Source organism: Prosopis cineraria, unplaced genomic scaffold (genome assembly GCF_029017545.1).
Source record: "Prosopis cineraria cultivar Desert tree isolate PC_DT_omini unplaced genomic scaffold, ASM2901754v1 PC15, whole genome shotgun sequence".
Lineage (NCBI taxonomy): Eukaryota > Viridiplantae > Streptophyta > Magnoliopsida > Fabales > Fabaceae > Prosopis > Prosopis cineraria.
The window spans coordinates 2,745,183-2,759,284 of record NW_026555346.1 but is presented as its reverse complement, the minus strand read 5'-3'; the positions used below and the strand labels follow the sequence as shown (position 1 = coordinate 2,759,284).

The following is a 14,102-nucleotide window of genomic DNA, read 5'->3' as shown; positions in this document are numbered from 1 at the left end:
TTATCCCAATTTATCTCAAGCTCTCATGATTGAAGCTCTCCCTCTAAACTCTAAGCACAAGTCCACGACAATAAGATGATTAATAGGAATTGGAGGGAATAAATGAGTGAATAGGTTGGAGATGAGGTGGTGTGAATGGGGATTGGTTAAATTTGGGATGATGGTGAGGTGTACTGTGTACCGTGGATTGAAAATAGAGAATGAAATGATGGAGTGATTAATTGGTGGAAGAATGGAAGAAGAGATGAGGAGGCATGAATGAATAGAGTGGAAGAAAAGAGACGCTGGAGATGGGAGACGTAGCTAAGGAAGGAAAGAAAAAATAAAGAGAGAGCTTCCCTTTTCTCAATTCTGGCAGCTGGGTAAAATTAGTGAGAGGAAGAGGGTTTTGAGACAAATGATCTAATGACTAGTAGAGAGTTTAAAAAAAAATGCCAGCCATTAATTTAAAAAGAGCCAATAAGAAAAAAGATAAAAAGAAAAGTGTAAATTTTTTTTAATTTTCCTTAGTTGAAAATGCCCATTATACCTAATATACATTGATGATTCCTTCCTTATCTTTTAAAAACTTTGATCATTGGATGTTTCTTGGAATCCTAGAATTAATTTTCACCATCGAATTTTATTAATTGTGCTTTAATAACCTGAAAAGTCAACATGAACCTATTAGTGTAGATCTTATCCAAATAAATCCCATGACTCAAAATATTTTCAAATTATTTTTTTAGCAATTATTATTTTCCACAAATGGCCAAAAACTCAAATGATATATAATAATTCAAATTAAGCTTGCTTAAAGATTGGAAAAATTAAACTATGTTAAAAATAGGAAGATGAAATATTCACAGTTAAGACCAAAATTCCAATAATTAATTCGAAAATATATTATTCTTCAAAATTGACTAATAATTCAAATAATATCTAATAAATCTAAATTAGTCCAAAATCATCATTAAAATGCATGGAAAAAGGGGATAAAATATATAAAATCTATGATTTATCAATACGGTATTCCAAATTGTTAGATTTATCTAGAAGTTTGTGCATTATGCATGTTCCAGTGTTCTATTCCACCATTGAGATTGGTTTTAGTCAAGTTAGGAAGCATGAAATTTCAGCCTCTTTTGTAATATTTTATCTCAACCCTTTTGTGTAAATTTATTCTAGTCCTAAATATAGCCTACTAATATGATCCAAGATGGATAGAGAAAAATAAGAAAGATAAATATTTAATAAAATGAAATCACAATCTAACTTCATAAATTAATAAAGAGAAGAGAAATCTTTAATAGAAGATGAGCAAAAATCTTTAACTCATACAATTAATAAAGCTAAGGAGAATCTCCATTAATATAAATAAATAATGATTTTATTTCCAAATGATTTCTACATGATATGTACCTCTATTTATGGACCAAAAAAATAAATAATATTTCCTTCGTTAAAAAAATGTAAGGCGTTTTTTGAGAAGTTGGATGTTAAAAAATGTAAGGCATTTTTAATTTTTCGAGGTGTAATCCTTGTCTTTTTTTCAAAAATGCCTTTATTGATGAATGGCTTTATATTTATTGTAGGGTGTTTAATGGGGGTAAATATGAAAAGATAGGGTTAGTTTGAAAGTAGGTAACTACTTTATTGGGGGGTGAGATTCGGTTAAAAATGCTTTATATTTTTTAACAGAGGGAGTAAGTCCTAAAAAGACTCCCATTAATTAGTAACTCAAATGATGGGGCATAACTACCTAAAATAAATAAATAAATAAAATTATTTTTATAATCTACAAGTATCCACTACTCCTAAATTTAAGGGCCACTCAACAAAACAGAAAATAAACTAAATAATATTATTAAATAGAAAATAACTTAAAATAGTATTCATTCTTTATATATCTCTAACTTCCCAAATTATCTATTATCCCACCATAATTAGTAATTATAAAGAGACTTTTGTTTGAGACTTTTGTCCATCATGGGATCATTTTGATGCTATAAAGAGACTTTTGCTTTTAGATTGCACTGCTGGTGTGAACTGGTTCTGATGTGGCTTCCTTGTCTGGCTGTCGATGATTTTGCTTCATGCTTATAATGACCACTTTATTTGGCGGTAGCCTTGGGTATACTACTAAGGCTGTTTTGCAGTGAAATTGTTTTTTCACCATGAATTTTGCTATAACAGGATGCCACCAAAGGCTACTTGAAGCTTCTACTTCTTACTGTGGCATCAGGTGATAGGAGTAATGGTGAAGCCATTCAAAGGTCCTCTCTTCTTTTCCTTTTTCCATAATTTGCTTCTCTTAGTATCTTATGCTTTATTAGACTTATTTATCCACTATAGACTTATGCTCTATAAAGGAATCTAAACTTTGGTTGCAGCTGCAGCAACCGAGACCTTTCCATGATTCTTGGTGCCCTTTTGGAAACTAGATCAAGATCAGTGCTGAATGATATAGTTAATAAAAATGGTAATGCATACTTTCTGCATACTTATCTCAATTTTTATTTATTTTTATCTCTAGTGAAAACTTGTCATGCTTTGTCAATTTCAAATCATGACTATTGCTTTTCCTTTCAGGTTTACGCATGCTACACAACATAATGAAGCAATACAGGTGGGACTTTAAAAAAATTCCAATTCTGCGAAAGCTTCTTAAGGTTTGCAGATGGGAAATGACTTAAATTAGTTGCAAGTTATCTGCATTTTTACTTAAGCGGTTATGCACTTCCAAATTCATTACTTTGAACCAACTGCACATCCTTGTTTTATTGCAAAAAGCTTCAGGATTTGAATGAAATTGAATAATTGACAAAAGTTCAATTGAGGCTGCTAGTTTGACATTGTAGAGTGTAGAGCCACTATTGTGAATTCCTTCATAGGTAGATCTGTCTCTGAAATTTCTTCAATTTCATGGCTCCATTAACAGAGTGGCTAGTAGAAATAAACCCTAATCCCTGAACCCTTGTCGAAAAGCTTTTTGATATTTGCCTGATTTTATTGGGTTTTACATGATTACCGTAATTTATTCCCCTTTTAGGTGTTGGCCAAGTTTCTCAATATTTTCATGTGGGTGTCAATATATAACCCCACCTAGTGGGATAAGGTTTGTTGTTATTGTTGTTGGGGTCAATATATAGGGGAGGTGTTATCTGATATTTGTGTATGTGACAGTCCCATAGTCTCCTCTATGGTAACAGCGGGTGCTTTGTGAGTTAATTATAGTAGATCCCATGCATTTGCATAGAATCTAAAATGAGCTATACTTTGTGACTTGTGTATTGTTCAGCTTTTTATATTTTATATTTATTTTGTTAATCCTTCTTTAAGGGAGGTTAGTCTACAATTCATGACATACTTTAAATACACCTTTCACAGGTCTTAGAGCGCCTAGCAGAAAGAAATATTTTGACATCTGAGCATGTTAATGGTGGTCCCCCTTGCTGTGGAATGGAAAGGTTAGAAAATTTCAGCTCTGCGGCTTTTGTAGTTTACCTCCAATTTTACTTGACTTATTATTACAAAAACTAGTGTTTGGAGTTGCCTTCAATAAGAGGATACCTCTGAGTAATAAAGAAAAAAAAAAATTATGCTGGACTTTTTTTAATTATCTCAAATAATTGAAAGCTGGAGTCATGGATTTCATTAGCGCTTAATGTTTTAAATTCAAATGTGGACTTCATCAATGTCTTATACAAATTATTGGCCACCATTATGATAGGAATAGACCTTTTGTTCTAGCCATTTTGATGGGGATTGGCCTTCGTTGTTAACTTATGTGAGAAGCAGTAAGAACACAAGGGTGACCATTACTATTGTATGAGAGGAAGAGGAAGAAGAGGGTAACATGTGCCCAGAGGGGCCAGTAGCAACAGAGGGGTTAATTGAAGGAAACTGACAGGATTATTCTGGCTTGGCCTTTTGAGGAGAGAGGTGAGGGTTTGAGCAACGAATATTGGGAGGTGGGGTCCAGTAGTGGGGAAACACGAATGTTCTCTAGGTTGGGAGAAGCTTAGCATCTCGGATACCTAGGAGCTGAGTATCTTTCTGCATTTTCTGTTGATTTGCATTCCCTTTACAGAATTGTCACCTCTGTAAAGGCTTGCACTCTGGCAGAGGACCTTAGCTTATGATCAATATAGAGAGAATTCATCGGATTCCCGCTCTGCAAATTATATGCATTTTTCTCTTTCATTTTTGACCCTATGAAATTGTGCTACTGGGGCTAAACCCCTCCCCTTTTCCTAATTTTTGGTTTTATGTGCAGCTTTAGGGAGTCAATGCTGTCCTTAACGGAACATGAAGACAAAGAGGTGTGTTTCATACTAACTTGTTCTTGCCCACTTTTTTCATTGATTACAGCTTTAGTCAGAGGTCTAGTGTATGTCACCTAGTAGCAAAACATGCTGTTTGGATCTTCTTTCTTTTTTTACCTCAGGTGTATTTTTCTTGTGGGTGAGAGTATATTTGATTGTATTCATTTTCCTCATGTAGGTCCATCAAATTGCTCGAAGCTTTCGAGACAGATGGATTCCCAGATCTGTCAGAAAACGTGGCTTTATAAACAGGGATGACTGGGGGGTGAAATCTTATAGGAGTTTCAGACACAACAGATTTTCAGCATCACTGAACTATACATGTGAACAGAGTTTTAGACCTACTGAAGCAATAGATTGTGCCCAGCTGCCATTGGTTGAAACAAGTTCAGTCAATGCTGTTGCCCAGGAGGGCTGCACTGCACCATCTCTGAATGGGTGTGAAATCAGCAGGCCAATGAGACGTAAACGTAAAAGCCGATGGGATCAACCTGCGGAGACAAATTCAGTTGTAGTATCTTCTGAGCACAAGAAAGGAGAAGTTGTCTCTGGGCAGCCAAAGCAAGCTGACGTGATTATTAACGCTGTTGATGTTGAGCAGAATATTTCTAAAGATGTTCCACCTGGGTTTTCATGTTCAGTTCGGCCTTTGGGTTCTTTGAACGCCTCACGAAACTCTTGTGATCTTCCCTTGCAACAGGCAGGCCATTCTGGTTCTGGATGTTCCTCTGATGCAGTTATAGGTTGTCCAAGGGAAAAATTTAATCCTTGCTTGCCTGTCTCGTATGGAGTTCCATGGCCTGTTATCCAACAATATGGAACACCTCACGCAGACATCGAAGGCAGTTGGATCACTGCTCCAGGCATGCCTTTCTATCCGTTCCCTCCACTGCCCCCATATCGACGCCAGAGTGATTGTCAATCTTCCAAGTCTACTGATGCTATGAAAATAGATCAGCCTGCAGAAATTGTGAAGCGATTCTAGCGGTCTAGCTAGTTGTTACTCGGATGATATGTCTCCCAGCACAACTGGTCTTAATGCTAAATACCTTTCATATGAGGATGATAACCACATTTCTACACCAATGAAGGGTTTCCCTAATGATTTGGAAAGGAGTTACTTTAGGAAACAAAAATGGAATAAATAAGATATACATCGACCATGGTCCAGGAGGAAACTCTAGGGATATAAGAGCAACTCTAGGAGTGTTTTGGATAATATAGGTGTAGTAGATGTACCAGAGGATGCAATTTGTAGAGCAGCGGGAGATGACAATAATAATGGCATTTACAGCAACTCATCCCACGTTAGTTACAGGGATCCCCCCCCCCCCAAAAAAAAAAAAATTCACTCATTATTGTCTATTCAGTTATTCCTGAATATAGGTATAGATTCAATGAAAAACACTTTCAATTCCAGAACTGTTTCCTTCACTGTTAAAGCTCGACGCCCTTTGTTGGGGCCTGATGTCGTATTGTTATGATTGTTGATCAGTCCAGACCTGAGAGCGAGGGAGTGATTTTCTATTCTGAAGTGGTAAATTGTAGTTTTACCACTTTATTTTGATATGTTTATTTAAATAAAAATAGAAAAAAATTAAAACACTTCAATTCACCCATTCTACCACATCTCATTTCACGGGATCTTTGAAGAGGTACGCGTTTCTTGACAATAGTCCCTCTAAAAAAAGGAAAGAATTTGACTGCGATGCATAGATGAGACGAAATATTATTTGTAATGTAAGATATCCAATCCTTTTTTTTAACACTTGGATTCAATTCATGGTGCAGCTATATAGATTAGAAGCATCTTGTTAAAGCGCCATTGCTCTCTTTTCAAAAGGTTAACATATTAAAATGTGCAACACATCTGTTTAAATAGGTAAAACTCTCCCAAGTCCCCCCAACGTGGGACATAATAGCTCCCCTAATTAATTCATAATACCCTTGTTATGAGTGGCTCATCAGAAAGGTTTACCGAATAAGTAAACTCGAGTCTGATTCTAACATCATTTTGTCATGAGATCATTATTTTCTTTCAAGAGGCTAACCTATTAGGATGTGTAACGCACCCGTTTATATAATCAGGACCCTCCTCAAGTCCTTTTAATATGGGACGTGACAACCTACTTGTGGTGGGAGAGTAGGTTAAGCCTTTAGGCTTGCCTAATTGAAATTTTGAGATTGAGACGGGATTTTTTTTTCCAGCTATTGAGATTGGGATTCACTAAATTGCACACACCTTATATGGGCCTTGATATATTTTTTTTAAAAAAAATAGAAATAAAAACAATTGTCAAGAGACAACAAAAAGCAAAAGCACAATAATTATGAGTTTTATTATATGTGGGTATTGATATTAATGATATGCCCTCTCCCTTACATTTTTTATGATATTTTGGTGACCGTCATCATTCCATTCGTGAAAGTGTTGCTTTAATTTTAGGTTTTAGAGAGTTGAGTTTCTGTCATCTTTTTTTTTTATGATGAATTTTCTATCATTTAATTGTTTGAAATTTGCTTGATCGTTTTAAAATTTGTTAAAAAACTATGAGGTCGTGAACACTCGAGCTCCAATTTGATGGTTAGAACTCAAGCTATGCTTTTCGAGTCATTTCATGTCGTTTTAAGTTAGCAGTGTTTTTGGGACAATATTGTAAGGGGAAGCTATTAATGGAGTTAGAGAGGCAGAACTTCCAACAAATGCAAGTGCCACATTCATTGTCCTGTTCCTGGAATGAACAATTTGGTAGGTCCAAAGGACTTGATTCATTTCAAGCAGTCTTCAAAATTCAATTTTTAACGATTAAATTAGGTCATGTTTGGTGCAGGGTGGGGTTTCAACATTTGAACTTGATTCTCCTTAAACCTAATAAATGCTAGCAACGTTCACTTTCCCCTTTCAAAATAACTATACCCGCTTCCTGGTTTGATGGTATTCTGTATGGATCAGATTTTTTTAGAAAAGAAAATCTCTCCCTCTAATAAATATATTAGCCTCTTTACCAGCTTTTGCTCATGTAATGCAAAAAGTTTATTCAAATCCACTCAAAAGTTTATTGCTGAGCTTTCGGGATTCTTCTCTTCAATCATGCAATTGTTGTTTCCTTTATATCTGCTTATCGGGAATGCTTTCTGACTGACTTTGGTATTCTGTTTTGGTTTTGAAAGGACCGCACTGAAACTGAGAAAAGTAGGGCCTGGACACGTGAGAATTTCTTCCAAGTTTTTAAGCTGTTAAACACACACAATCACCTAACAACTTAGATTTATAAAATTTATTGCCGCTGGATCGAATTTTTAATTTCCCTCACAAGCCAGCCCACCAACTGACAAGCGAAGTTTCACTGTCATTCAAAAGGCTCTCCTTTTTTTTTTTTTTTGTTCTGGGGCGGCGGGGGGGGGGGGAGCGAGAGAATATTTGGTTTGCCATTGCCGTTAGGACTCTATTTATCTTTTGGTGAAGCCGTCGTTACGATCTTCCGAACCTCATCTTTTATGGCCATTTATTATTTAATATTTGATTCATTGCGACGGACTGAATCAAAACTACCCGATGTATAATTGCTCGTAAGTGCCTCTTCTGATCTAATCTTGCTTCCTTCTTGTGAGCTACAACTTACTCGAGTCTTTATTCGATCCATACACCTAGTTTTAAAATATGAAGTAATCTCGTGTTATGATGTAGGGATTCTGAGAAGCTTTGCCACTATGGATCAAATCCACAGAAAATTCTTCAAACTTTTGCACAGGTTCGATTAATTAATTAAAAATGAAGCGTTGTTGAAGTATTAATCAGCTGGATTTGCTTTGGCCCTGTGTTTTCTCTCTTTTCGTTTCTATCTCTTCTCTATTCTCTATTCTTTGTATTCTTTAATTCCTCGATTAAAGAAACACAATGTACGAAATAAGAAAGGGATCTAGTGGAAAGTAAAGCATGATGGGGGATCACACATATCGAAAAATGGAATGAGCCACACCCAATCGTAAAAAGATGTTAGGTTTTGTCAGTGAGTCACTGCCCAACATGATGGCTAAGACCATTAGCGCTGACAATGAACCCTAGAAAAGCTCAAACCCTGCGAAGTTGGACAGTCTTGCACTTCCGGAAAAAAAAAAATTACGTACACAGACCAAATCAATCGTATTTAATTTGAGGCCTCCAAACAGATTTGATCCCCTTGTATCAGACCTAATCTTTAAATAAAGTGTACAGCAAATGGATGGTCTGTTGTGTGGCAGGACAGGGACATAATTAGGAAAATGATGCTTTTATCGGTACGTGGTTTTGACGGAATATGACTTGGAAAATGATGCACGAAGAATGGCTGCTTCGTCCACATTCCCCAATCGGATCATGATAGGGCAGCCCGGTCTTTGCATGCCATCCTGATTAAAAGTTAAAACTGCATGCTTAACATTTTGAAAGAATGACAAATAAGCCTGAAAATAATTAATTAATTTAAATTAAGTATCAAGTCTTAAATTTTAAAAATTTATAATTCAATCTTTTAATTATGCAATTACATTATAATAAATTTTTAACTTACTTTTAAAATTTTAGCATGATTAAAGAATAAAAAAATTATTTTTTATTAAAATTTAAAATATAAATTATAAATTTATTACAATAGATTTATAAAATAAAAAATTTAATTATAAAATTTTAAAATTTAATACTTAAAATTTAAGTTAAATTAATTAATGTTTTTAGGATCTACATGTTATTCTTCCTCACATTTTATTTTGATGATTACAGTAATAAAAAAGGATGAAAAGGCTGAATATTAAAAAAAGAAAACGAATTTGCGGTGCACGTGTGCGACTGTGAGTACTCTGCTGGCATAGGTGGACCTAACATAAAAAGCTGCAACGAGGAGTGAGGTTTATGTTAAGGTGGCAATATATGGTTAATTGGACGCTCCCTCCTTCACAGGTTACAACCCTCCAAAGCTGATTGCATTACCTTTCATCCCCACCGACCCAATCAATGCATCAACACTCACTTTGGTGGTTTCTGTTCTAGCTTCATCAAAATATCATACTGCATACGACACCTGACGTTATCCTCATCAAAAAGCATAGACGCAAAGTCTAACACTGACATGATAGCTCAAACTTACTAATAAATGTCTCATTGTGAATACTATGTCTATTGTTACATTACATAAGCCATGTTGTTCCATGCACGTATTGAAGCAATTTCATCAACTTTGATAACGAATAAGTAAGTTAAATTTAACATCTTGTTAATGAAATACGAACGATGTAACATATTAGTCGAAAAATGGATGCACCGACCCATTTCATCATCTGTATATTAGGCCGTCTGTATCTCATTAGATGTTAATTTCTTAATTATTACTTTTCCGTTAAAGAGGAAAAAAGGTACGTCATGAGAGAGGGATTTAGGTCCAACGTCTTTCACGGGAGGGTCCGTTGGTCAAAATCTTGGGCGTTTAAAGGTATAAACTTTGTTAGAATCTTACTCGAAAAGCCGGTTGGCAATGAAGATGCGAAAGTTGAAATGACTTCATCAAAGTAAACCGAAATATAATCAGCGTGTTCAGTACTAGTTCAAGCTGTACGTTAAACTTCCCGATACAGCTTTTCTCTCTCAAGTCTGGTACTCTGCTCTGGCGTGCCACCATGAAAAGCGAACCAAACGACGGTTGACGCCATACCTTCTCCCATTCTCAAGCTATATGAACTTCATTATCTTTTATCAGTTACAGCTGTCAGCCCTAAGGAAAACACTACCTCCTCTGATTTGATCCCCAAAATGAAAATACTACAAACGGGAGAGGCCCGAGATGTCCAAGACGGAAGCTCCGGTAGCCGGACGGTGGTGGTAGCAATGAAGTTGGACTCGGCCAGCAAGGAGCTGCTCACATGGGCTTTGGTCAAAGTCGCTCAGCCTGGTGATGTTGTGGTGGCTCTTAATGTTCTTGGCAACAATCGTAAGTGCTGATTTTTGGGTTCAGTTTTTCTTTCTAATTTTCATTCGAGGATGCGGGTTAGAGTGGCTATTGATGACTGGTTTTGGTGAAATGGGTTCGTGTAGAAATCGTCGATCGAGATGGGAAATTGTCCCTTCTTTCTCTTGTCAACGCATTCGACTCTGTTCTTGCTGTTTATGAAGGTTTCTGCAATTTAAAACAGGTTCAATTCTGTGTCTTTTTTCTGTTCCTCTGAGAAACGTAAGGTAAAACTAAATAATTTCAAATAATATTTAGAATACATTTCGAACATGAGATTTTTTGTTTAAATTGTTCAGGTGGATCTCAAGCTCAAAGTTTGCAGAGGTCCATTAGTCCGTAAAATATTAGTCCGGGAAGCAAATGCTTATTCTGCAACTCATCTTATAGTAGGAATAGCCCATACCCTCCATACAATTCGGCCGACCACCTCCGTAGCTAAGTACTGTGCCAGAAAGTTATCCAGGAACTGCTGTGTTCTGGCTGTTAATAATGGGAAAGTAGTGTTCAAGAGTAATGGCTCCCCAGCAACTCCTTCTCACTTTAAAGGTTTTAGTTTTTCTGAAGATTGTTGTAATGTATTGTTAGTCTCACGGATATAATTTGAACTCAAGCATCAACCTGTTGCAGGAATTGATCGTCGGAGCAAAATTGGTTTGCTTGAAACCATTCACCGGACATTCAATAAGAGTTCTAAAGTACTAAATGACGACACTACAGAAAATAAGCATGGTAAATCTTTTCTGGGGTCTAAAGAATCTTTGATTAAGAAACCAAGCTGCCCAATAAGTGGCTCAATTTCAGCACTGCCAAGCATATCCTGCCACCATTCTGCTTCAGGTGATGCTTTGGATGTAGTGCCTGTACATACAACTGAAGCAGCATCAAGTACAGCAACCACCTTGTCTGACAGAGAACTACCTGAGCTGAAACCTGGTTGGCCATTGTTACAACGGACAGTTTTATCAGATAGAGAGTCCCATGATATATCGTCGATGCGCCAGATATCTGTGGTCCAGTGGGCAATGCAGCTGCCTTGTAGGAATCTTTCATATGACACAACAGATCATGATCATAAACAAACTATAGCCTTAGATGGCAGAAGCGGTGCTATTGTTCCAGTTGATGTTGTAATAAGGACTGATTCTTCTTCACCAGGCCGCAATTCAAAAAGCATTCCTAAAGAATTAGAGGATCTACACGAGAAATACTCATCCATGTGCAGATTGTTTCAATATCAAGAACTTGTACGGGCAACTTCAAATTTCTCGCCAGGTATGTTCTGCAGTGATGGTTTTCTGTGAAGTTCATTTTCTCCAAAAGTGATTCATTGTTAACATGAATTAACTGTATGATTTCAGAAAATTTGATTGGAAAAGGAGGAAGTAGTCAGGTGTATAGAGGTTGCCTTCCTGATGGCAAGGAGCTTGCCGTTAAGATTTTAAAGCCTTCTGATGATGTTTTGAAAGAGTTTCTATTGGAAATAGAAATTGTCACTACCTTGCACCATAAAAACATTATTTCCCTCTTGGGTTTCTGCTTTGAGGATGGCAATCTTCTTTTGGTCTATGATTTTTTGTCTAGAGGAAGCCTTGAAGACAATCTTTATGGTAAGACAAATTAAAGCACGTCATACAGCAGCTATTGCTCTTGACTTGATTACTTACGGTCTCAATAACTTTCTATTGTCATCACGTGTCATGCTTAATTAGGGAATAAGAAAAATCCACTCGTTTTTGGCTGGACCGAGAGATATAAGGTGGCAGTGGGTGTTGCTGAGGCTCTGGATTATCTGCATAACAATGGTGCTCAATCTGTGATCCACAGAGATGTGAAGTCATCAAATGTATTATTATCTGAGGACTTTGAGCCCCAGGTAGTCTCTATTTTTTCGATCAATAGCTAAGTCTCTTTGGGTTCATTTGGTTGTTGGGGAATGGAATGGTATGGAATAACCTGATGAATAACAAAATGAACTAAAATAAAGTTATGGATTGGTAAAGAGTTGAGGACAATAGAGAGCTGGAAACTATGGGGTGATAGAGGAGTGGGAATGGAGATTGACATGAATAAAGTCATCAATCTCCATTTTTATCTATCCATCACACTCCATGGCTCTCATCTCTCTAATTCTGATCTTTCTATCAATAAAAAACCTTATTTCAGTTTATTTTATTCTCTATTAACACATTCCATTCCATTCCTTTTATTTCCAACTACCAAACAGGTCCTATGTTGACATTCTTTCTACGCTTATTTGCACAAATTGCGCTTTTTGATCCTTACACTATTTTTGCTTTAATTTGTCCAGCTCTCTGATTTTGGTCTTGCTAAATGGGCGTCAACCTCATCTTCACATATAACCTGCACAGTCGTTGCTGGAACTTTTGGGTTTGTACTTTTAACTCCTACATGTCCATACCATCAGTTTCTGTCCATAAATATCCTATTTGATCAGAGAAAGAATAAATGGACTGGTCCTAAAATATAAAGCTCACACGTCCATGCAGTTACTTGGCTCCAGAGTACTTCATGTATGGCAAAGTCAATGCTAAGATTGATGTCTACGCATTCGGTGTTGTCGTCCTTGAGCTTCTTTCTGGAAGAAAACCCATAGGTGGAGATTACCCTAAAGGTCAAGAGAGCCTCGTTATGTGGGTATGTCCCCATAATCCTGTGCTCCATTCATTAACCGCTTATATTGCAATTACATGTACCAGGGGATAAACAACGATGATCTCTTTTACAGGCAAGTCCAATTCTTAATAATGGAAAGGTGTCACAGCTGTTAGATCCAGGTTTGGGCGATAACTATGATAATGAGCGGATAGAGAGGATGGTGTTGGCAGCCAAACTTTGTATAAGACGTGATCCAAGAGCTAGGCCTCCTATGAGCCTTGTAAGTAATCTATACTTGAATTCGTCTCGAACTAAATCTTCTAGGCGATATAGAAATGGATGGGAAATGGCTTCATAAAGTGTTCTCCACTTCTCTTTCTCTCCATATTAATTGTCCTTTGTTGTCAGATACAAATTTCACATGTATAATGTATTCCTTTGGACCGCAGATTTCGAAGCTTCTTCAAGGGCATGCTGATGTGGTCAAATGGGCAAGATTAGAAGCTAATGCTTTGGAGAAACCAGGCATGCTCAACGATGAAGCTTGCGCGCCTTCTAATCTGCAGTCGCATCTCAATACTGCACTGCTTGACGTGGACGATGACTCAATCTCGATGGGCAGTGTTGAGCAGAATGTGTCCTTGGAAGACTACTTAAGAGGTCGATGGAGCCGCTCATCCAGCTTTGACTGATAAAAAAATTGCTTGCTTGAATTCTCTTTATTTTATTTTCTTTTTTTTAATCTAATTTTTTTTTTTGGGTTACCTCTTGCATAAGCTTGATTCCCCCCCCCCCTTCTGGGCTTAGGATGAGAGGTTGTTTATAGGTGCCCTCCTCCCCGCCTTGAATAGTCTGGAAATTAAGCCTTGTGATTTCATGGGATAGTTTCTTTCTGTTGATTTGATTCTATTTGAAATGTACGCAAATTTAATTGTAATCTTATCATAGCGGTGAGGGATGAATGAGTTTGTATATAAGTGTTCGTGTGAAGTCCAATAAAAGTAAGTGATTTCAATTTCTTCGATCGCGTGTTGTCGTTAGGTTAAATTAGTGGCCGTCTTTTAAATTTATCCTTTAAATGTAAAATATCTCAGACTATTTTTTTTCCTTTTTATTTCATTTCGTTGAAATTCTGTTATCAAATTGCTTGAGAGAGGCCACGGTTTTATATTAACGAGGCTTTGGTAAGAAGAAATTG

At 36.7% G+C, this 14,102-nt stretch overlaps 2 protein-coding genes across 2 annotated transcripts in view; both read left to right on the top strand.

Annotated features, from left to right (window-relative positions):
• Positions 1-5,634, top strand: part of LOC129294559 (histone-lysine N-methyltransferase ASHH2-like) — a 7,184-nt gene extending 1,550 nt beyond the window's left edge. Inside the window, exons 4-9 of the mRNA XM_054932977.1 lie at positions 2,176-2,255; positions 2,379-2,461; positions 2,572-2,651; positions 3,370-3,449; positions 4,259-4,304; positions 4,486-5,634. Of these exons, the coding sequence (XP_054788952.1) occupies positions 2,176-2,255; positions 2,379-2,461; positions 2,572-2,651; positions 3,370-3,449; positions 4,259-4,304; positions 4,486-5,292 (1,176 nt within the window). The 3' untranslated portion in view covers positions 5,293-5,634. The remainder of the gene's footprint in view (positions 1-2,175; positions 2,256-2,378; positions 2,462-2,571; positions 2,652-3,369; positions 3,450-4,258; positions 4,305-4,485) is intronic.
• A 2,135-nt stretch (positions 5,635-7,769) lies between these two features.
• LOC129294264 (protein kinase STUNTED-like) lies at positions 7,770-13,928 on the top strand. The gene is made up of 12 exons (XM_054932483.1): positions 7,770-7,877; positions 7,996-8,059; positions 9,067-10,267; positions 10,372-10,469; positions 10,585-10,834; positions 10,916-11,560; positions 11,647-11,895; positions 11,998-12,161; positions 12,597-12,676; positions 12,796-12,943; positions 13,035-13,184; positions 13,354-13,928. The coding sequence occupies exons 3-12, from the start codon at positions 10,090-10,092 to the stop codon at positions 13,594-13,596; spliced, it is 2,205 nt and encodes a 734-aa protein (XP_054788458.1). The 5' UTR covers positions 7,770-7,877; positions 7,996-8,059; positions 9,067-10,089; the 3' UTR covers positions 13,597-13,928.
• Positions 13,929-14,102: the final 174 nt, after the last annotated feature.